This window comes from Micromesistius poutassou (genome assembly GCF_964030765.1).
Source record: "Micromesistius poutassou genome assembly, chromosome: 3".
In the NCBI taxonomy this organism is placed as follows: Eukaryota; Metazoa; Chordata; class Actinopteri; order Gadiformes; family Gadidae; genus Micromesistius; species Micromesistius poutassou.
Window position 1 is genome coordinate 13,005,869 of NC_140273.1, and position 24,880 is coordinate 13,030,748.

Here is a 24,880-nt window from a genome sequence, read left to right on the forward strand (position 1 = left end):
CAGTTCAATCTTATTTTCTTAAAAGCCACCTCGCGGCAACTGTATTTTGTCAATTAAAACCATGGGAAAGTCACCGTGAACGATCGAGATGCAAACATGTGATGGTGTTTTCTGAGTGGAGAGCAGCGCCTTCGACCAGATGACAAACTTGGGGAAACCGTCGGTGATCTTTTTGAGGCTATGCCGTATTCAGAAGCGACCGGTGAGTGAACATGCTAATCGAGCTATTCATGTTTCCTGATTCTATGATCATTGTTCAACGCAGACGTTGTAACCAACACCTGGTGTCCATTGATGCATACATGAAACTACACCTTTACCATACAAGCAGGTAATCCACGTGGGTCCCAACCTATCGACCTTGCTAAAGTGTTTATATAAACCCTTTACTTAAGCATCCACTTTCACTTTCATTTGTTGAATATTTATGAACGTGTTACGGAAAGACCTGATTGGCATGTACAATAGCTTAACTTGATTACTCGTGATTATTCGTTCGTCTTAACAATGACGTCCTCTGATGCTTGGCAGACACACTAAAATAATAACTTTATTATAACCTCAATTACAGAAATCCTCACATGTTGGGCTGTCCTGCGACCTCTGCCGCGAGTGCCACAAAATACATATTTGGCTTTGTTTTTTTATTCTAAGGTAAGTTCAAATAAATCCTGCACCCTTACCATTGACGCTAAAAAATACTGCGATTGGGTGGTCCAGTAAACACGGACTGCGTCAACAGTTGTGGCAATAGACCGAATTGAGCCGCCGTTGGGACGTCTGGCCTCTATATTGTTCAAGAATTAATAAAACAGCGGTACACATTATCCCACTGTAGTAGCGTGTCATACACGTTTTTGTGCTGAGCAACTGAATAGTAGTCTACAATAGCAAAACATAATCGTTGTAGCGTAGCCTACGCGCAATAAACCAGCAAATAGGCAGTGGCGACTTGGCATGTGAAGAGATACTGAATATCTCTGAAATGCACATTTCGTTCTCTTACTACCTATCAGCTGTTTAAATTAGGCAACAGTCCCAGCTGTAGTCCTCGACTCGGTCCAATCCACATTCAATGCCTCCCTATCGTTTGCGAACAATAAATACAATGGGCCCTTGGATAGTCCATAGTCTACCTTGAGCAAAAGGCCGTTTTTGCAGGGTCAGCACTGACTTTTCAGGGCTAACTCCGAAAATCGCAGTAAGATAAAGAGGAGAAAATGACCATGCATCCAATGGGGTATTTTAGCGTGTTTGTATTTTGGATTTTGGACGAGATGTATAAAGTACTAAAGACACAGACTTAAGTAAAAGTACAAGTAAGCTACTGTAAGTGTTCTTTAAACACCCCACTTAAGTGGATGTACTAAAGTATTCAAAATGTTTTGTACTTAAGTATTGCAAGTAGTTTATTTTAAAATGTACTACTCAAGTACTGAAAGTAAAAGTATTGTGTTATGTTTATATTAAAGAAAGTAGTCAAACGTTTGAATATCATATTGTTTATATTATCTCAAATATTTAAACTGAAGGACACACAATTCCTTTGGCTGTAGCAGCAGTACAAGGACAGGAATACATACAGAGCTGTCTTATGCCGCTTTTCCACCGACAGTACCAGCTCAACTCACCACGACTCGCCTCGACTCAACTCGGTTTGATTCCAGGCACGTCGCGTTTCCATCTAAAAAAGTACCTCTTCAATGTCGGCGGGTCGTAGAAAAGAACCTCTCCAACATGGGCGAGTCGTCTTTAGGTTTTAATCACGGGAGACGCGATTCCCGGGAAATCTGAATCTGATCAAGTCTATTTCCTGATTCCTGGGAAAGGTTATTATGGGAAATAAAATAAAAAGCGCAATGACTGCGCGTCTATTGTTGTCATACGGTAACGTTGATGGAGGCAAAACTCTAGCCCCGGGAAAGGAGCGACACACACGGCGAAACGCTGATCAGTGTCCCCCTCAGGAGCGGGTCCGTGGACTCCAACCACGCCGGACACAACTTAACTTTGAGTGATTATTCCCATTTACAGCCGCTGGCCAATCAGTTGCCAGCAGCCTGTTTACGTCACACAAAAGTACCTACTCCGCTCGCTTGGAACCTTGACGGAGGTAATACCCAGTACTAGGTACCAGGTACTTTTTTTGCCAATGGAAACGCAAAAAAAGGCAGGCCAAGTCGAGGCGAGTCGAGTCGCGCTGGTACTGTCGGTGGAAAAGCGGCATTAAAGCTGTCAAAGGTCACATACAAGTATTTATGTAAAAACAAACAACTAAAACATCTCAAAGGCCAGAGGGGTATTCCGAGAAAACGGCTAAGTGACAAACATGGGTAAGTTAAAGGACAATTCCGGTATTTTGAACATTGAGCCCCCTTTGTGGTTTGTCTAGGTTGACACTGACATTTTGACTATTGGTCCTGTCGTGGGTATTTGGCTCATTTAGATTTGCCCCTGCCTGCTTTAGAATGGCTGGCGACGTGTCCTTAAAACAACCCTAAACTTTTGTTTTCAGAAATGTGCAATTCACCAAGTGGTTAGTGGTGTTTGTTGATGTTCCAAATGAATTATCGTAGTAAAATACAGTTTGTCGTGTTTGATTGCTATTTTATCGCATTTTGTAAATCCCATTGATTTTTGTTGGAAGACTCATTGCTCATTGGCCGGAAATGGGAAAGGAGGGGCTGTTTACGTTTGGTTGTAGTCTTTTCGTTTGGTTCTAGACCTACTGTTGAGACGGAGAACCGAACGAAAAGACTACAACCAAACGTAAACAGCCCCCTTTCCGTTTCCGGCCAACAAGCAATGAGTCTTCCAACAGAAATCAATGGGATAACATTTTTATAATTGTAACGAGTAACGATTCAGCACATGAAAAATGTATTGGACTAAAAGTATTAAACTCATCAAAAATATGTAGTGAAGTAAAGTGTAAAAAAGTAAAGTGGAAGAATAGAAGAAGAAAGAAGAAAAAAATAATATTCCAGTAAAGTACAGTAGTGAAGTAGTTCTACTTCGTTACTATACATCTCTGATTTTGGAAGATACTGCTCAAGACAGTGAATTCAATTTTGATTTTACAAGTGTTGGTCATCCATTTTTGGATCTCTGACCAACCATTACGAACCTTCTCACATTCCCAGAAAGTGTGTAATAATGTCTCCTTGTGTATGCCACATTTTATATATATTCTTGTCATGAGCTTGTATTGTATGAGCTGAAGATTCTCATTGGTGGTGATTGGTTGTGTTTAGGCATTCCTTCCAACTTATATCAGAGTTATTTATGTTAAGATCTTTGTTCCAACCCTCATATATTTTTTGGAGTGAATAATTATTTGCCTGTGCTTTATACACTTTCCCTATTAATTTCTTGTTTTCTCCTGAGTTTAGGAATAATCTCTGAGTAGTGAATAAAGTTCCTTATTAGTTAAATTTAATTATATTACCAATTGTTCAAACGGCTTCATGTTCGTATGAGAAATAATATCTCCAATAGTTGTTATTCCATTGTCACTCTATGATCTCCACTTCAGCTCCTCCTTTTGTATGGTGATGGATGAGTTATTCCACAAGCGTGTGGTCTTTGGAACCGTGCTTTCTATACCCAGAATATGTTTTAATCTCTCCCATGAGCCCTATTTGACCAGATGAAAGAACTGAATAGCTTATTGATAGTTAAAAAAAAAAAATCCTTAGGAGGGATCACTGGTATTGTCTGGAAGATTAATAGGAATTTGGGAAGCCATATCATTTTCAGCAAATTAATTCTTCCAATTAAGTAAATAGGCAGGTCTGTCCATTTATCTAGACTAGCCTTAAGTTCCTTGATTAATGGAGAAAAATTATCTTTATATAGTTTTGTTTTATCTGAACTGATATAACACCCTAGATATTTAATCCTTTCAAGTTTTAGGCAAAGGTCCTGTAGTTGATAGAAGTTCTGTCTTTTCTATGTTCATTTTATAACCGGATATTTTCGAGTATTGCTCAATAATTTTTATTAGATATGGAATCATTTTTTTCTGTATTAGTTAGATACAACATCAGATCATCAGCATACAAAATTAATTCATAACATTCTTTTCCAACACTAATCCCACTTATCATGTCTGATTGGCGAATTTTCTGAGCCATTGGCTCTACAGCCAAGGCAAAGAGTGATGGGGATAGAGGACATCCCTGCCTTGTGGCCCATGTTATCTGAATTGCCTCTTAAAGAATACCATTAGAGTAGACATATGCCACAGGAGACTTGTATACGGTTTTGATCATTTGTATTGTATTGAAGTTATGTGCGGTTAAAATCTCAAACAGGTAGCTCCACTCTAAACGGTCAAATGCTTTTTCCGCATCTACCACCATCAGTGTCACATCTAGTTTTTCTTTTTTAGCAAATTGTGTTGGATATTGTGACATTTTTTAATTGTAATATTCCCTAGTGATACATTTTTACTGTAATACTCTCACATAGCCATATCCAGTAGCACCAAGCATAGTTTAGAGTTAATTTCCCCTCACAATCGCCAGAGGGCAGCACTGAACACATTTGACAAAGTTACGAAACATTTACACTAGGGGCAGCAACGGACATACAGAGGAAGTGGGAAAACCATAGATGAAAGGGGGCGGGCTTTTAAAGCCACAGAGCACGCCCACCTCTACCTTCTTATTTAACTCGGACTCCGCCATCTGAGAATCAGAATCTCTCGGCGGCGTATCCTGGATGCTAAGCTTTGAGACGCTCCGCGCGTGTTATGTACGATCCCTCTCCTTTTGTTTCATAGACGATAGACAATAGACCAATAACCTTAACCAAATAAAGTGAGTTAAAAGCGATCCTGTCTCGGCGGCCTTTCCTGGACCAAAATCCACAACAATATACAGGTTCTAACATAGATTTTTAACCGTCTATCTTTAATAAACCCTGTTTGGTTAAATGTAATGATTGATGAAAGTATTTTGGTTATTCTGTTATTCATAACATTTGTAATTATTTTATTATTACTATTTATTAGACTTATTGGTCTGAAATCAGAGGGTTTATTGCACTCTTTACCTGGTTTAGGAATTACATTGATAAAAGTATTATACATTGAGGGAGGCAGGATTTCATTTGTAGTGGAGTATTTTATAACTTCAAGGAAGAGAAGATTAATGTGGGACCAGAATAGGGATGTCACGATACCAGAAATTTAGTAGTCAATACCAATACCAGTGAAATTCCACGATTCTCGATACCAAATTCGATACCACGGTCAAAAACAAAACAATAAATCCCATGTACTTCAACATACACTCATTTATTAAAAACATTTAAACATTACAAAAAACAGTGGCACTGGCATGTAGCCTTCAAGTAATGAATAAAAAGAAACCACTATTAACATTACAAAAAAAGAACAGTGGCATGTAGTGTTCAAGTAATAAAAAAATAAATAAAAATACTCGCTGAAAGCAGGCAGTCATGCAGCTATGCGGCTTGCGTTTACACTTGCGTGCATGGCGGGGTTTAAAACATAACTTCCAACCTAATATTAAGTAATATAACGCAGGTGCGCAAGGCAGCCACAGGAGACGCCAACATTGTTTTCAACCGCTTGGTACCGTGCCGTATTAATTACCAAGTTTTGAAAAGAAAAAGTATTTGAAGTGAATAAGCAACGCTGTTTTTGATTTGTTTATTTGGTTTTGAACGAATAGTTTTGGATGCATGCATCGGCTTTGAGTTGGTTTGTTACTTTGAAATTGCATACGCTCGCAACACGCACACGTGCACACACACATTCACCACCGCACCCACTACAACCTGCCGATCTTCAATCAAAACAACATCAAGTAAGTGATGCCGAACGCAGTCGTACCATGCGTGTTTAGAAGTGCAACATTGAAACGGGTCCCGTCTGAAACAGTCGCGCGACGCAGCGTTCCAAACGCAAAGTACTTCCAGACACGACTCTTGCTATTTTTATCGACGAGTCGTGGCGGAGCCGTCGCACTCTCTGCAGCTGCAATTGCCGTCTTCCATGTTCCCGTGTAGGTGTATATGCTGCCCACGTGACGTCCGGAGGAATTGCATCCTCGGTACCTACGGTACTAAGAAAAACGAGTACGGTCACGTTTTTAGAATTTTGGTATCGACTTGGTACCGAAGTATTGGTTCTCGTGACATCCCTAGACCAGAATGTTAAATAATACTTGCTTGGTAACCCATCCATATCTGGAGCTTTGCCTTTTGGGAAGCTGTCAATTGCCTTTTTGATTTCCATCAAGGAAATCTCTTCGGCCAACGTAGCTTTATGTTGCTCTGATAACTTTTTGATGTTAACTGATTTTAAGAAATTCTTTTGTTCATCTGTTTGACCTTTAATTTCCGTAGAGTATAATTTTTCATAATAGAAAGCAAATTTTTGGTTAATAAGTTTGTTGTCCCTAACCACAGAGTAGGGTTAGGCTTTGGAGCACAGAAGGCAACAACCAGGCTGTCTGTCCTCCACACTCGCACTGTGATCCTCCTAATGCTTCTGGGCTCCACTCACTCCTCTAATGGTGTGTTTAATCAGTCCTACTTCAACGTCTTTCCATGTTTTAGTTTAGGGTTAGGGTTAGGGTTAGGGTATTCTTGAGTGTGATAAGCTGCTTTCACATATGACCTCCGTCTTTTCTCCACATTTGTGGAGCAGGAGGTTCGACCTTGAGGGTCATTCACACTTATTCACACTTGACGCCCGAAATGCGGACATCTGTGTCGCTCAGACATCAGTAGAATCTCCGGATGGTTTAGGGGGCGGGCTTGCAAGGGGCGGGGTATGACGTAGGGTCTAAATTCTGAAGAGGCGGGACATGACGTAGTATAATTGTGGCCGCTGTCATGTTGGTTTGTTGTTGTTTGACCGCAGACAGCATGGAAGCAGAACGGGCAGAACTCACTGCGATCTTCTTTTTTTTTTGAACACTTTATTTATGGAAATTTTCAGATTAAATGACACCAAATAAGAGACAAGATGACAATGACCAATACATAAACAGTAATAGAGAATATAACAAAAGACCAACAGTGACGCAGACATGTAAAATAAAAAGTAAAATACAATAAAATAATAAAAAATAATGATAAAAAAAGAAAAAAAAGGGGACAAAGGTCACAGCAGTACCATCTGCTCCACTGTACAGCTGTCCATCTTACCAGGGAGGTGCATAAGCAAGGTAAGTGGGTAAAGAGAGCATCAATGGTCGTTCATATGCTCTAGCACTGGACTCCATATCCTGGAGAACTTCAGGAGATTACCAGAGAGTTCGTATCTTAGTCTTTCCACATGTAGAATACTTATGAGTTCCCTCTGCCAAGTCTCAAACTTGGGAGCTAACTCGGACTTCCACAGTTTCAGGATACATCTCTTAGCAATCATCATTCCATGAGTCAAAGCGGTACGCATGTTACAATCCAGGTTTTTCAAAGTATTGGAGTGTCCTAACAGAGCAGTTTCAGGGTCAGGTGTTACAATTATGTTAAAGGCAGATGAAAACCACTGGAAAATGAGAGACCAAAAGTTGTGTAATTTCGGGCAGGTCCAGAAAAGATGTGCAAGAGAACCTTCTGCCGCATTACATCTATTACACAGTGCAGATAGATTAGGAAAAATTTTGTTTAATCGGGTTTTAGAATAATGTAATCTGTGTACTATCTTGTACTGGATCAGTTGGAGCCTAGCATTAATCGAGCAAGATTTAATGTTAGTTAAAACTTCCTCCCATGATTCATCCTCGATCTCAATACCAAGCTCACTTTCCCAGGCTTGTTTTATTTTGATAGTAGACGAGTCCAGAGTACTTGAGAAGTAACCAACCAGCCCTGAGATCAGGTGTTTTGCTTTGGGGGGGCCCAGGAGGGATTTGAACAATGCATTTTTTTCAGGTGGTAATTCAGATGACTTAGTAGCCTGTTGAACATAGTGTCTCAATTGTAAATATCTGAAAAAATGAGCTTTTGGAAGAGAAAATTTGGACTGCAGTTGTTCAAAAGAGCGAAAAAAAAAAAGTGTCCACCAACATAAAGGTCTTTCAAACTAACAATACCCTTATAGCTCCACTCTCTAAAGGCTGTGTCCATAAGAGATGGTAAAAAGTCATGGTTCTGCCAGATTGGAGCATTTACAGAGGTGTCTGGAAGCACACAACATTTTCTAATTTGATTCCAGATCTTCTGAGCATTTAACAGAACAAAATGATCTTTCCTATAGACTGCGGAGGACCTTGGGGAAGAGAAGAGTAGAGCAGGGAGAGAAGTCTTGCTAGTTAGGCTTTTTTCAATGGCTAACCAAGGAGGTGGGATGAACCCGTCCCCTCTCTCAAAGCCATACTGCCAGTACACCATAACTCTGACATTGGCCGCCCAGTAGTAATGCAAAAAACACGGCAGACCTAGGCCCCCACATTCCCTTGATTTTTGAAGGTGGCTTTTAGAAATCCTATGTGCTTTATATCCCCAAACAAACGGCATGATAATGGAGTCGAGAAGCTTAAAAAAAGATTTGGGGATAAAAACAAGGACGTTCTGAAATAAATACAAAAATCTCGGTAGCAAGACCATCTTGATAGCGTTTACACGTCCAATCAAGGATAAAGGCAGTGTTCTCCATTTTTCTATGTTCTCCTTTAGTTTGTTAAATTTTTCCGTGAAATTCAGTTTGAAAAGGGCGCTTGGTTTTTTTGCTATTTTAATGCCCAGGTATTTCACATAGTCAGAGGCTATTTTAAATTGTGTGGACGACAGGAATAGTGGGTCCAGGTCATTAGCTAGTGATATGAGCTCGCTCTTCTGCCAATTAATAGTGTAACCAGAGACCTTTCCAAAGGAGTTGATAAGTTGGAGTAAATGTGGTATTGATTGTTCAGGGTCGGATACAAAAAGGGCTACGTCGTCCGCGTAAAGGGAAATCTTATGATCAACTCCACCAAGCGTTATAGGTTTAATGAGGACATGTTCCCTCACACTAATTGCCAGGGGTTCAATAGCCAATGCGAAGAGGAGCGGCGAGAGGGGACACCCCTGCCGCGTCCCCCTCTGCAAGGGGAAGGAGGGTGACCTATCTAGGTTAGTGAGAACGGATGCCGTAGGTTGGAAATATATCATGCGCACCCAGGAAATAAAGGATGGACCGAGACCAAACTTCTCCAGAACCCCCGTGAGATACGGCCATTCCACCTGATCGAACGCCTTCTCCGCATCTAGACACAGGATGGCTTGCTTAGAATGTTTGTCGAAAGAATAATACATAATGTCCATAACACGTCTAACATTAAAGAAGGAGTATCGATTTGGGATGAAACCCGTCTGATCAGTGTGAATGATGGATTCTATACACTTATTTAACCTATTTGCAAGTATTTTAGTGAATATCTTAAAATCTAGGTTGAGCATGGAAATTGGACGATACGATGGAGGCTCGGTTTCATCCCTGTCCTGCTTCAACAACAGTGAAATGTTAGCATCATACAAGGTTGGAGGAAGTCTTTCAGATTCCATTGAGTGGGAAAACATTCTGTGTAAAATTGGAGTTATCTGATTTGCAAATTTCTTAAAAAATTCAACGCCAAAACCGTCTGGTCCTGAGCTTTTTCCGTTTTGCATTGATCTGATAGAATCTAGTATTTCTTCCGGAGATAGTTCCGCATTAAGGGCCTCACGTGAGGTGTTGTCTAGTTTTGGTATGTTTAGGTCCTTTAACCAATTATCCACATCACCTGTAGCTTTAGATCTATAAAGCTCCTCATAATATTCTTTGAAGCGAGAGTTTATCAGCTTAGGGTCTGTTAAGATTACTCCAGAGCGAGATTTTATTTTATGGATAGCCCTACTGGCCTGTTGCCCTCTAAGCTGGCGAGCCAAAAGTGTGTGAGGTTTGTCCCCAAGCTCGAAATATTGCCTCCTAAGTCACAGGAGCTGGTCACAAACCTGACGTGATAAGATCGTATTATATTCATATTTAAGATTGAGAATGTTATTCAATGTTTGAGAGTTGCCTGTGCTTCTATATAATGATTCTAATTGTGTGATCTCGGAGTCAATTTCGTCCAGCCGCGTTTTGTTTGACTTCTTCAAAGCCGCCTCATACGCAATAATATGGCCTCTCATGACAGCTTTGAATGTTTCCCACAAGGTGGAATCAGAAACATCTGAGGTGTCATTATTCTCTAGGTATTGTGTGATTTTTACTGACATATGTTTACAAAATTTTTCATCTGCTAACAAAGATGGGCGGAGACGCCATGAGGAGCGCTGTCCAGTTTTTTTTAAAATTGAGAGTGATGGAGGCCGGGGCGTGGTCCGAAATCAAAATGTTATGGTATTTGGTGTTTGTAACATTTGGTATGAGTTTCGCATCCAGTAAAAAAAAATCAATACGGGAATACGATTTGTGTTTATTAGAAAAAAAAGAATATTCTCTGTCTGTCGGGTGTTGGAGCCGCCATATGTCGACCAGATTGGTGGAAATTATAAGATTGTTCAGGACCGTGGAAGCATTAGAGGGGTTACATATTTTGCTAGCTGACCTGTCAAGATGGAGGTCAAGTATTACGTTGTGGTCCCCAGCAACTATTAAATTTGTGTTTGATAGGTCAGGTAACTTCTCAAAGGTTTTTCTGAAAAATGCTGCGTCATCAATGTTTGGCCCGTAGATGTTCAACAGCGTTACATGAATAGAATGAAGATGGCCTGTTACAATAATATATCGACCATTCGGGTCACATAGCGTTGAAATATGTTTAAAAGGTATGTTTTTACGAATAATGATTGCAACGCCACGAGCTTTGCTTGAGAATGTAGATTGAAATATTTGGTCAGACCAGCTGCAACGCAGACGCTTCTGTTCAGATGGTCTAATATGAGTCTCTTGAAGGAATGCCACATCGGCAGCGAGAGATTTAAGGTGTGCAAAGACCTTAGCACGCTTAATTGAATGACCTAGGCCATGAACATTCCAGCTGACCAAGTTGATACCCTCATCTTTACCTCTTGGGATCATGAGTAAGTGAAAATTATGTTATATGTACAGTAACATGAAAAATTGCCCCAAATAAAAAGAACATCAAAAACACTGAGAAAAACACATAAAGTGAACTCACATTTACCCACCCCAAGCTCCCACTTTCCCAAACAAAGCGAGAGAAAGTATCTTAACATGCCCTACAGGGGTCCTATACTAGTCAACACCTAACCGCTAGTCAGCTAACTTAAAAGCGGCGTCCCCTCCGATATCAGGCAATAAACATCAAAACATTTCCATGACAAAAAATAGAAAAAACCCAGGTGTTGATGTAAGATGATATGAAGCAAATTAATTAAGCACATAGAATAACCAAAACAGAACACATCTGGCACTTAGTGTTACTCAATATTAAAGATAAAGAGCCAGGCACTTAGTAAAACTAGTGAGAATAAGGCACCCTGGGAAGAAACAAATATTTTTTAACAATAGTCCAGTGTTTTAGCATTACCCTACAACTACAGGTCTGTGCCACAGCAGGATACAGCAGGTTACAGCAGCCGGCTCAAATCCGACGGACTGTGCAGGGACCTCATCCCTCCTCAGAAGCCTGGTAGTCGAGCAGGAAACGATCGGCATCTTCTGGGGTGTTGAAGATCATGTCGACGTCGGTGCCTTTGGTGACTCGGAGCCGTGCAGGATAGAGGAATCCGGTGCGCATCCCAGCGTTGTTGAATTTTTTCCTCACCTCCTCAAATGGTTGGCGCCGCTTCATTATCTCCGCCGGGTAATCGGGATATATGTGGATCCGTGTCCCGTTGTAGGTCAGAGGGGTGTTCTCCCGTGCCAGCCGCAGTATTTTCTCCTTCACCCGAAAGCTGTGGATCCTGGCTATCATGACACGGGGACGTGCCCCGGCGTCGGATGGCTGTCCAAGTCTGTGCGCTCTGTCAACCTCTATCGGGGTGGGGAAGTGAGCAGCACCCAGCAAATTACGCAGAAAAACGGCAAAAAAGTCCACTGGGTTTTTACCCTCAGCTCTTTCTGGCAGGCCCACCACTTTTATATTCTGGCGTCTGGAGCGCGCTTCGAGGTCGATGACCTTTTCTTGGAGCGATTTGTGACTGGCCTCTAGCTGCCGCCGTTGTTGTTTTAGCCCGGTCAGCTGGATGTCATGGTCACTGCTAGCCGCCTCCACAGTAGAAATCCGAGCATCGTGTTCGGTCAAGGTGGCCTGGGTAGCTTGCAAGGACGCCCCCAAGTTATTGAATCGGTCCTCCATCCTTTTACTCATGTCATTTATAGCCGCGAGGATGACGGATGCCTCGATGTTTGCCGTAGCCGCTAGCGGAGCTAGCTCTGGAGCGTCGTCATTATCCCCGATGCTAGCGTTAGCATTAGCCTCACGGGCTGGGCTTGCAGAGGGTGTTTCCATGGCGTTGGGCTGCTGTTTTTGTTTCTTCTTGTTAGGCATAAGTGCACAGACGAAAAACAAGCGTGATGATTGATCTTTTAGCGGGTATAAGCAGTACAGAAATGTTATATTGCTTGAATCTTGATGTATCGGACGGGAGCTCTGAGAAAGTACGTCTACACCATAGCGTACGCTCTAGCGCCCCCACTGCGATCTTCTTAACTGTTGTTGCAGCGATACATCAGATATTCCGTTGCCACAACATCCGAGGCATCGATGAAAGATTGGAGCATGAGTTAGAAACCAATAGCAGGAACGATGAAGAAAAGCATTGTGAACGACTGCGTTACTGGAGAAAGAGATAATTAATAAGCCTTACCATGGGCAAAAGCGCCGGTATTCGTAACCTCTTCTTTAAGTTATACCTTAACATCTCGCGTTGGTAAGGTTTGTCTGAAGCGCTCGTAGAACCTTCTTAGCTCTACCGTAGTGATGATTCAGCTCCTGCAGTCTCCGCCACTGTACAGTAACCTTTATAAATCCCTGTTGCGCATGTTCATTCCAAGTTTGCATCCATAGCCAATTGAGACCAAATGAAACTGCATGTTTGAATTGAGGATATTGTCTCGGCTGTTCTTTATTTTGGGCCATGGGTACAGCAGGAAAGGTCAGCTCGACTCGCTTCCAATAATTTCAAAAACTTGCAACTTCAAACAATTGTTTTATTTATTTTACAATTCAAAAATGAACAAAACTGTCTTCTAAATGAAGGATATGATACTGGGAAACGAATAAACCATTATAAGCAACGAGTGAACTTAATAAGCAATCGAAATACTTTTTTCAACCACCGCCTCTTTCCCTTGACATTTAGTTTTCACCTGACATATGCAACAGATGTTTAAGGCAACCTGGTCGTACAGGAATCCGTGAAATGAGTCGGTCTACATCCCGTATAGTAGCCTATATTTTAATTGAACGTCTTTAATGGTAATGGATAATGGATAATGAGCGTTGTTTAATTTAATTACAATGCCACATATGGCAGACACCTTCAGATATGAGAGACCCCCTCAGATTTTTTACTTTGTTGCCTTTATGGGAGCCAGTCCTCACTTTATGGGAGTTCGGCTCCCTCTGGCTTCCACGTAATTCGAACACAGGTCGGTCCATTTGGGCCGCCTGTCTGTCCTGGTCCTCCCGCATTTCCGCATTTCCTGCATCCGTATGCGGTCATCCCGCTCCCGGTTCTCTAGGACCCTCAGACGTTCCCTTTCCTCCATCCTGCCGTCCAGTTCTACCAACTGTTCGGTCGCTTCAGCCGCTGACCCAGTGTGTGCCCTCTTTGTCCTATACAGTCGTACATTACTGCGTCTTTCGCAGTGCCCTTCATATGTGCAATCACCGCACTGTTGGCCCTCAAAGTAAGCAGCTGAAAAACCTCTTCGTCTTTCCAGGCCATTCTCGTTTTGAGTCATATGTCTCCTTGCCTCTCCTATATATGCAGCCTGCTCCTGGCGTGTTTTTTGTTCCCGCCATAGGGCATGTTCCCGCCGTAGTGACGCTTGAAAGCGTCATCAACATGCCCACTAACGTGAAGTGCGAAATGCCGACATTCTACTGCTCATTCACATATAAGGTAATTAGCATTTCCTCCGGAGAAAATACTACCTCGGGGGTAGTATTTTTTCAGCAGGTCCAACGTCAGGATATGTCATTCACATATACGGCACGTCCCTAGAATAGACGGATGCACGTCCATATGTGAAAGCAGCTAGTCTCTCTTTTAGACATCTTCTTTATCAAAGAGGACAATTGCTTACCTGTTTTATTCGATGCTGTGTATCTTAATTTATTTACGTTATACCTAACATTATTAGCTTTTTCTAGCAGCAGCTGGTCGTATTCTACCTTCAATCCCTGCAGATACTCCATATCGTTTTTTATACAAGATTGTTTATGCAGGTGTTCTGCTCGACAGATATCGGTCTCTAATTGTTTAACTTTTTTATTTAATTCTGCCTTCTTTCTAGACGAAAAAGAAATTATGATCCCTCTAATATATGCTTTAAGAGCATCCCATATAATATGAACTGGTGGCTTTTCCTTACTGTTTGTGAAGTTTATTGCTATGAATTTGTTAATATTTTTTATTACGTAATTAATAAACTCCTCTTCTTTCAGGTATTTTCTGTTTATTCTCCAGATTCTATGTAGTACTTTATTTGATGACGGGCACATAATGCATGTAACTGCAGAGTGGTCCGATATAACTATATCTTTAGTCCAAGCGGCTATAGCTGTTTTGTGCATGAGAATAATGAGTATAATCTTTATCTCTTAGATTTGTCGCCACACATCCATTAGGTCATTTAATGAGAGGAATTCCAGAAGCTCCTTGGGAACTTTAGGCTTCCTTTTCAAGTTAGAACTATCATGTTCTGTGAAGACTTGATTTAAATCTCTGGCAAATAAAATTCTTCCTGCTGTTATACTATTGATTATTTTATGAATATTTCTGAGATATTTCATATTAGCTGAGGGAGGCGAGTAGATATTTATTAGCATATATTTATCTCCATGAATTTCACATGTGACTATTAAATATCGACCCTCTGGGTCAGAGTGTTCTGAAATTAAGTGAAATGGTAAGGATTTACTTATCAAAATACCTACTCCTCTGGTTTTAGATATGTAGGTTGATTCAAATTCCTCTCCCACACACAGTTTTTTCAGGAATTGAATCTCACCAGCTATGAGATGCATCTCTTGCATCTTTCAGGGTGACATATTATTTGCGGTTGGAAAGGTAGGATTGAAACCAGGAGAGAGCATAAAATGACAATGTTATAGGCCTAGTAATTTGTTTGTTTCCAGTTTGTTCCTATTATTATTATTATTATTGCGAATCAGACATTCATGTTTTTTTCCCATCTATTTGAAAGTTAGGCTATTAAACATGTTGCATTCTATACGGCCTGATTATGTCATTCTTTAAGCTACATAGCCTAATTAAGAAGCGATAATAGGATATTTGACCGGCATATCCTCACAAGGGATGCAGCTCAGATCCTAGTCCAAGCGCTGGTCATCTCCCACCTCGACTACTGCAACTCGCTCCTGGCTGGACTCCCTGCCTCCGAGATTAAACCTTTGCAGCGTATCCAGAACGTGACAGCACGCCTTGTGTTCAACCTACCTAAATTCTCCCATGTATAAGTAAAAGACTCAAAACTCACCTGTTCAGAGTTCACCTAGACTGCATAGCCATCCAGTCCCCCCCGCCCACTATTGTAAGTTGTACGTCCTGGCACTTACCACCGTCTGGACGGACGGTGGGGACGGAACAGTCGAGCTATGCATGCGTCTGCGACCGCCACTTCAAGCCAACAAGGGCCCATCTCACAGAAAGCAGATGAACCAGACACTCTGATTGTAGGAGACTCAACCATAAAGGATATAACCGGTAAGAAGATCAAAACATGCTACTTCCCAGATGTGACGGTTAGTGATGTCAACCAGAAACTAACCACAATTATATTGGAAAACCCCAAAATCTCACAGGTTATTGTGCATGCAGGACTTAATGATATTTGAAGAGAACAGTCAGAACTTCTGAAGAAGGATTTCACTGAACTATTGGACACACTGGACAAATTACACATTAGGTCATTCATCAGTGGACCCATACCAGCAGTTGACAGGGGAATAAACAGATTCAGTCATCTACTTGCACTGAATACATGGCTTTCAAGAGTCTGCAATGAAAGAGGAAGGGGCTTTATTGACAATTTCAACTTGTTCTGGGGGTGCAAATATCTTTTCAGAGCAGATGCCCCAGACCCAAACAGGTTAGGCTCAAAACTGTTGAGGGACAATCTTCTCTTCTCGCTCTCCCACAAATCTACCCTGTCATGCCATGAGAAGAAGCGAGACTACAGCCTCCTCCACACATCTACTGTCCCACTATCTGACACACAGATAGCAGACAAACCACAGACCTTGAAGAGAGACAACAGCCCCCCCGACACCATCGACACCATGCCTCCCCCCATTGCTGATGCTGGCTTGGCGAGGAATGGCCACCCCCCTCCTCTGCACTCCCCCATCGACGATGACCTCCAGCACTCCCCCATCGACGATGACCACCAGCCTCATCTCTCCCATAGCCACAACAACAACTCCAGTTCCACTGTCTCCTCCCTTTATGTTTTTCCAGATGAATTTAAGAAACTGAGAAATGTTGGCATCAAACTTTTGCATTCCTGCTGTAACCACTAAGATAGTAAACAAAGGGAAACTTAGACGCACTGCTAACCTCTCAAATCTCATACCTATTCCCTCCAAACCAAAATCAACCTTAAAGCCTATCAATAACACCATCAGGATGGGTCTACTTAATGTTAGGTCTCTTAATAACAAATCTTTTTTAGTTAATGATTTTATTACCACTTCTCAACTGGATTTTATGTTTTTAACTGAAACATGGCTAGAACAAAATAACAGTGCAACCGTTCTGATAGAGACAGCTCCTCCCAACTATAACTTTTTTGATGTATGTAGATCTGGAAAAAGAGGTGGAGGGGTTGTTGCTATATTTAAAAATGTATTTCAGGGGAAACTGATTTTATTTGGGGATTTTCCATCATTCGAATACCTTTGTGCTGTATTGAAATGTTCCCCCAGAGTTCTCCTATTAATTATTTACAGGCCACCCACATACGCTGCAAATTTCTTCTTTGTTTCAGATCTCTCAGTGACTAATCCACTTCACTGTCGGACCATTTCTGTGTTTTCTTTGATATATATATATATATATATTATTCCCGACATACAGACAAAATCAAATACTGTCAAACGGTATATCAATGAACATTCTAATGTTCTTTTTTAAAAAGGCCATCTCCTTGCTACCTCTCAACCCATGTTCTGCTGATGATCTTTAATTTGAAAATTTTGAAAGTCATAGATGTCATTGCACCTTATAAGGTTGAAATGATTTCTGGAACGCAAAAGGCACCCTGGAGAAAATCTGCTTTTGTAACAGCCCAGAAAAAAGAATGCAGGAAGGCTGAACACATATGGTGTAAAACAAAACTTCATATTCATTCATCTATAAAGAGAGCCTCCGTGCCTACAATTTAGACTTAAAAAGTGCTAGAGAAACATTTTTCTCCAATATCATTAAAACCAATACTAATAATGCCAAAACCCTATTTGCAACTGTTGACAGACTGACCAAGACCCAACACAAATTCCACCTGAAATGCAATTATTTTGCAGCATTTTATACTGATAAAATTGAAGGTATCAGACGCGCCATCAATGTCTCCACTTTAAACAAAAATGTTGGACTACCACCCTATTCAGGCAAAAGTAACGTGGCAATGACATGCTTTAATGTCGTAGACTCTAAAACTCTTGTGGAAACTGTGACACAACTGAAGCCATCCAGCTGTTGCCTTGATACTTTACTTACCAACCTCTTTAAGAATGTTTTTGACTGCCTAGAAATAGACATATTGCAAATAGTTAACAACTCTCTCCAATCAGGAAATTTCCCAAAAGCCTTAAAAACTGCAGTTATCAAACCCCTTTTAAAAAAGCGGAGCCTTGATGCCTCTATTATTAACAACTACAGACCAATATCAAATCTACCCTTCATAAGTAAAAACATTGAGAAAGTTGTCCTCCAGCAACTTTGTGACTTCCTGGCATCAACTGGTTGCTATGACACCTTCCAATCCGGATTTCGACTCCTTCACAGCACCGAGACCGCCCTTATTAAAGTTGTAAACGACATCCGTGTTAACACACTCTGGCAAAATCTCAATACTAATGCTACTAGACCTCAGTGCTGCATTTGACACTGTAGACCAGGGGTACTCAAATACAAATCTTGAAGGTCCACAAAGAAATTTTTCAAAATGTCAAAGGTCCGTTTATTAAGGTCCATCAAAAACAAAAACAAAATATATATACATATACACATATATATCTACATATCACCATTCATCTTTGAATTGATGATTTTCACTGTCAACTCTTCTTTTGCTCTTTGAACATGGCATTGTTGTTATCTCGTTCAATCTTTTGAATCAATCTATTGAAAAATCAACTGCTTACGTTTCTAACTAACTGTTGACAAAACTGTCTTTATGAAACTAGTTCACTTCCGCACTGTCAATCTCAATCTGACCTGTCAAACCGTCGCTGAATGTGAGTGGACCAAAGCAAAGTGGACTAATCACAGACCAATCACGTTCACCGATGGGTTGACCCATTGTGTTGGCTGTGTGGCCAGTGGCGGTTTTAGGCATGGGTGAAGCGGGCAGCCGCCCGGGGCGGCATTATTTCATGACACATGGGGGGTGGCACGAAAACACGATTTAAAAAAATGATCTGCGCTATTCTATTATCGATCATATCAGACTGTGTGGGGAATTGGCATATTGGCGCCCCCTCCGGCTGCGGGCGCCCCTGCTCGCTGAGAAGGTGCCGTGCACAGAAGCGGCAACAGCTGCTGTGCACCCCCCCAGTCAACAACTCCGCCAGCCCGTAATTCCATACCAGAAGGGGGGCGCAATTCAGTGTAGAACCGTCACTGTGTGTGGCTCATTGAGAGTTGACATTCGGAGCGCCGCTCTGTGCTTGCATTAAAGAAAGCAGAGGTTTTTTAGTCGCCGCGATGTCTCGCAGATAATACAAATAATTAATATGGAAAGTATAATTTGATCAGAGTCCGGACACAGTTGTGGTTCAGTCCGGACCCGGACCGGAGTCCGGACTTTGAGGATCCATGCTGTAGACCATACAATACTTTTGGACAGATTAGAAAACTTGGTGGGGCTTTCAGGCACAGTCTTAAATTGGTTTAGGCCCTACCTACAAAATAGGAACTACTTTGTTTCCATTGGCGACTTTGTTTCAGAATCAACAAACGTGACATGAGTCCCACAAGGTTCGATCTTAGGACCCTCTCTATTCAACATCTACATGCTCCCACTAGGGCAAATCATGCAAAATAACAATATTGACCATCACTGCTATGCTGATGACACGCAAATCTATGTATTGCTATCACCAAATGATTATCAGCCCATAGATCTGTTGTGCCAGTGCATTGAGCAAGTCAAAGACTGGATGTGCCAAAATTTCCTTCAACTAAATGAGGACAAAACCGAGATAATTGTATTTGGTGCTAAAACCGAAAGGCTTAAAGTTACCCAACACCTTCACTCTCTGTCCCTGAAAACCTCAATCAAAGTCAGAAATCTAGGGGTTATCATGGATTCAGATTTACATTTTGACAGTCACATCAAGTCAGTTACAAAATCTGCATATTATCACCTTAAAAACGTAGCAAGACTTAGAGGGCCCATGTCTACCGAAGACTTACAAAAACTTGTACATGCCTTTATCACTAGCAAGCTTGATTACTGCAATGGTCTCCTTACAGGTCTCCCAAAAAAACTTCTAAGGCAACTACAGCTTGTTCAGAATGCTGCTGCTAGAGTTCAGACTAGCAGCAGTTGACCGGCATATCATCAAAATGTCCGGAAAACAAAACCTCTGCAGGTCAATTTGACCAGCACCGTTTGTTAGTAGTACATCAAATATCTCAACCCATTGTATAGATGACATGACCCTTCCTCACAAGGGATGCAGCTGCTATACTGCTGCATACTGCTGCTAGAGTTTCAAAAAAATTGAACATATTACACCAATTCTTAAATCGTTACATTGGCTCCCTGTATGTCAGAGAATTGATTTTAAAATCATGTTGCTAACCTATAAATCCCTATATGGTTTAGGGCCAAAATATTTAACTGATATGCTTCCACTACATAAGCCTTCTAGGCCACTAAGATCCTCCTAAGACCAATCTGTTAATTATCCCCAGAGTCAGTGACGGACTGGACGGTCTGGCATTTGGGCAGATGCCAGAAGGGCCGTGGCTTCTCGTGGGCCGTTTGGCCTCTCGTGGGCCGTTTGGGCCGGCCAATCACGGAGCGGCATGCTCGATGGGATCGCGCGGCCCCACCGTCGCGACGGCGGCCCCGCATTATCTAACCCCCCCCTGTCAACAATTACACCCGCGGCCGGTTATAATGCGCAAATGCCCGGGTCGTTTTTTGCTCCCAGTCCATCACTGCCCAGAGTCAACACGAAACATGGGGAAGCAGGATTTAGTTACTATGCAACAAATAGCTGGAATAAACTCCCTGAGGATTTAAGACTTGCCCCAACTCTGACAGCTTTTAAAACAAGACTGAAGACTTTTATGTTTGCTTTAGCTTTCTGCTAAATCTTAAATATACAATGCTTCTATCTATTTTTGATTTTATTAAACTTTGCCTTTATTTTCTCACTTTCTAAAATGCATTTTATTTTAATTTTGCCTTTCTAAAATGTTTCTAAAATGTTATTTTTAAACTTTGCCTTTATTTTCTATCTATTTTACTTTTTACTTATCTATTATTTTATTTTATTGTATGACAATGTTTATATGTGAAGCACTTTGAGTCTGCCTTGTGTATGAAAAGTGCTATATAAATAAAGTTGCCTTGCCTTAATATACGCACTTAATGTATGCACTTAATGTACATTGTATCTATTCATAGTACTTAATTGTGTAGCATCTGCAGTAGCTAGCTATCACTGCTGTATACGGGGAATGGGTTAGCCTAGCGATTGTTAGCACTTGCACTTGGTTCTATGAACATCTTTACTGTACCGACAGCGATATATTGTTTCACTTCTTATGACAAATGTACTTATTGTAAGTCCCTTTGGATAAAAGTGTCTGCTAAATGCTCTAAATGTAAGTTTGTAAATTACGTGCGATACAGAGTAGAGCCTAGCAAGAAATTCTGCTCAACACACTTAACATCTCAAACTGCGTGCGCGTTTGAGATGGAAGGTCTTAAACTGACCGCCTGCGTTTGATTGGTCAACGTTAGCCGTCAGCTGATACATTTTTCCTATTTAAGCACTTAATTTAAACACTTTAAGGTGCTTGTTTATATTTTTTTGTTCACCATTGTCTAACACTACAATGCTAAATTGAAAACAATGACTCCATCGTTCCACCGGATGTGGAATGAATGAATTATTTTGGGATGGATGCAGATTTGTCGCGGTTTGTTGCGACCCTTTGGTCACGTCGCCGTCGTCTTCAAAAACCAAAGCAAGCTAAGCTACCTTACCTTTGTAGTAATTTTGTCATTTGGCGCATGAGATGAGTGTCCCGCCAGAACTAGCCATGCCCATCATGGCTGGAAAGGTGGCATGAATCCAAGCCCCAGGTTAATTGTTGACATTATCTGTGTCAAGAGGTAAATCAGTCAGGATTTTTTTCTACATATTTGAGGAAGCTACCTAGCCAGGGCAGATTGTATGCTCTCGCCTGGGTTAGACAAAACAAAGCTACAGCTTATGGGGGCACTCATTCAGAATTTAAGGTCAGCTGCCCACTTTTGGAACGTGTCTACATGCAAGAGGAGGCGAGTTGAAACAAAGATCATGGCTAGTTTTCATCTCAACAATTTCAACAATTAATCTGGGGTTTAAACAAATGGCCAAATCGTTGAAGTTGCTGGGACACAGCCTGTCACCTACACAGTCTCCATGCTTCTGCTACTGTGTCACTGGGTGCACTCTCTCTTGGCTGATTTTTGTAAGCGATACTTGAATGAGTGGGCGGAAATAACTGTCACTTTTGATTGGTGATGTGTGTGTCAAAAAATGTAGAAAACAACGTCTTCCTTATATGCGATTGCATCACCTTCTCTCCCCTAATGGTGAGCAGCTCGCGGATGTCTTTCCAGTTTGAAGTACTCATGTTGATGTTGTCTGTTGTCTTGACGACCAGTTAACCTGCTCTCTCAGCTGTTTCCTGCTTTAAAAAAATATATATCCCGGCTGTGGGTCGCACATTTTTCGTCATCAACACCTCTACCCAAGTCCCGCCCCTGAATCTGCGAAGCTGTCTAATTTATTTGCATGAAAATGAAACCCCCAATACGTGTAGGGTCTGAGAGGGTAAATTGGAGTGCGAAATCAAACCGGTATATTACCTCGGTCAGTGTAAACCCGCGGACCATGCCGGGAAAAAGGCGGGCATAAGACATATTTGGCACACAGACCTGAAATCTCCCAATGGTTATCATTGATCTCTTGTTTCAGCATCCTGAGCAGCTCTACCTGTTCCACTGCTGCCCCCTCCAATGTTACAATAGAACTGTATCGATTGCTGATGAGAATACATTCCAGCGTTGAGGTGAGAACAGGAATTACATCCACTGTAACACACAGTAGAGGGCCACTATTTTATTACCAGGTGTGATGCTGATTCACCATTACAAGCAAATGATTGATGCATGATTGATTAGACTGTCAGTTGTTCAGCCCTAAATTAGACTTTGAAATGGGTTAAGTGATGGGTAATGACCCTCACTGAAATAAAGGCTATATAGTTATATAGCAAAAAACTAAATAAAGGATAATTCACTGTCATTATGAAATGTTTAGGAAATTAATTTGTCTCTATCGTTGTAATTTCTTTGTACTTTCTTTTCAGAAATCTGATGCCTTACTTTACTCCTACGCTCCTACTCCTGAGAATCCTGTACGTTTTAGATTCACAAGTGGGCTTTTACATCACAAAGCATTTATTGAGCCAGTATTTGAAATTAACTGTTTCATGAAATATTTTAATCTTCATTATGATCTACCTTGAGTAAAACAAACTGGTTGCTGCCAAGAATTTATGAAACGTTAATTTAGAACACTTTCCATAAATGCACTAAAACACAGAACTCTACCATCCAAGCTTGATTTGAAGTGGCTAGATCAAAGAGCCAAAATGGAAGCACATTTTCTGACACTGGAAAATATAAATAAATATATGTGTGCCTTTGCAATAGTTAATTTAAGCACAAAATAAAATAAGGTTTGAGCACCCAAATTAAATAAAGTGTTGCATTGTTAAGGATGATAATGATAATATTATTGACCTATGTTATTGGAAAATTACTGGAACCTAGTCATTTTTACCTCCAATATCAGGGGTGAAAATCGTGTGAATCGTGTGAAAATCCAGTTTTGATTATCATTTTGTGACTATTCTAAAGTTGTGTTTTTCTTTCTTAGGAAAAATGCAAAAATATGTCCTTAATCTGTTATGTGTATGAACTGGAGGTCATTATCTTGGAAGAGGAATTAATGGAGGATCAAGAGATTTATCATTTAAAAAAGATACTACCTTCACAACTAAGCTCTGTAAGTCCTGCTTGCATTTTTATCAGAAGACACGTACAATGAGAACCCATTGAAGTGATTAGGGGAATCTGTGTTTATTATCTCTCAAAATGAGTGCTTTAAGATCTTGATGCTTAAACTGATTCACCCATTGAGATGGGTTACTCCCCATCTCAATCCCATCACAGTGAATCAGTACAGACTTTTCCCCATTATGGCAATATTACATTAATTTATTATTATTTTATGTATTATTTAATTAAAGCAGGCTTTCTGGTTCAATTTCTGGTTCTTTACTAAAAGTTATTGTTAGCAAAGAATTAGTCATTGTTAACAATACTATAATCTGAAAAAACATGTCATTGGTTTGTATGCATTGCATTCTTTCATTTTGTTTCCTTAATTAATAATTGAATCCTTAATATTTCTAGGTCAACTGTCCACCATGTGAGGCACAGACTCTAGAACCTGCCACAAAATTCCTTCAGAACTTCATCGAACTATTGCAGAAGATGAATTCACAACAGGCAGGACGTTGATGTTATTGTAACTGAAGGAAATGAGCATTATTGTCGTCTGTCTAACAAGAATGTATCTTATATAGTAGATAATAGTATACTTTGTTTACAGTTGCTTTGACCACTGTGTATACTATACATTTGTCGCATTGCAAGAGTCTGAAAAAGGGAATATAATGTATTTTTATAGGATCACTACTACTACTACTATCAAATCATTTAGATGATTACGTCACTTTGTTATTGATTATTTACTTGTGCTGTAATTAAGTTAGGTCAAATTCAATGTATTCTCAGGTTAACAATACAAATATAAGCTTATGTAATTTCTTCTGGCATTTATGTCTATCGAACGTCAGAAGGTAAAATGTGTAACAATAAGCTTTGTAGCATATTTTGTCATGTCAAGTTTATACTTTATTTAACTGAGTATATATATATATATATATATATGGTAACACTTAACAATGAGGGTACCCTAAAATTTTATTAAAATAATGTATACATGAATACCCTATTTAACAGGAGCACCATTACTGTACACCATTAGAAAATGTTAATTGATGGTTAATATACCCTTATTGTAAAGTATTACCGTATCATATATTTCATCATATCATATCATCATATCATATTTTTTTATATACAAAAGGATACATCAAAGAATTTTATGTTCGTAAATCAATATTTATGTCAAAC

General features: G+C 40.5%; 1 protein-coding gene across 1 annotated transcript; it reads left to right on the plus strand.

Annotated features, from left to right (window-relative positions):
• The first annotated feature begins 1 nt into the window (after window position 1).
• On the plus strand, window positions 2–24,869 carry LOC311340770 (uncharacterized protein). The gene is made up of 6 exons (XM_084465651.1): window positions 2–202; window positions 572–654; window positions 22,590–22,683; window positions 22,984–23,031; window positions 23,556–23,684; window positions 24,095–24,869. Exons 1-6 carry the CDS (start codon window positions 140–142, stop codon window positions 24,200–24,202), a joined length of 525 nt encoding a protein of 174 aa, XP_084321777.1. The 5' UTR covers window positions 2–139; the 3' UTR covers window positions 24,203–24,869.
• The last annotated feature ends 11 nt before the right edge of the window (window positions 24,870–24,880 follow it).

Bases quoted from the DNA above. Each gene is read 5' to 3' on its own strand.
- LOC311340770 (XM_084465651.1), top strand. From the start codon at position 140: ATGACAAACTTGGGGAAACCGTCGGTGATCTTTTTGAGGCTATGCCGT. The intron at 23,032-23,555 runs GTACGTTTTAGA...TTTCTTTCTTAG, and splicing joins CTCCTACTCCTGAGAATCCT to GAAAAATGCAAAAATATGTC. The intron at 23,685-24,094 runs GTAAGTCCTGCT...TAATATTTCTAG, and splicing joins TACCTTCACAACTAAGCTCT to GTCAACTGTCCACCATGTGA.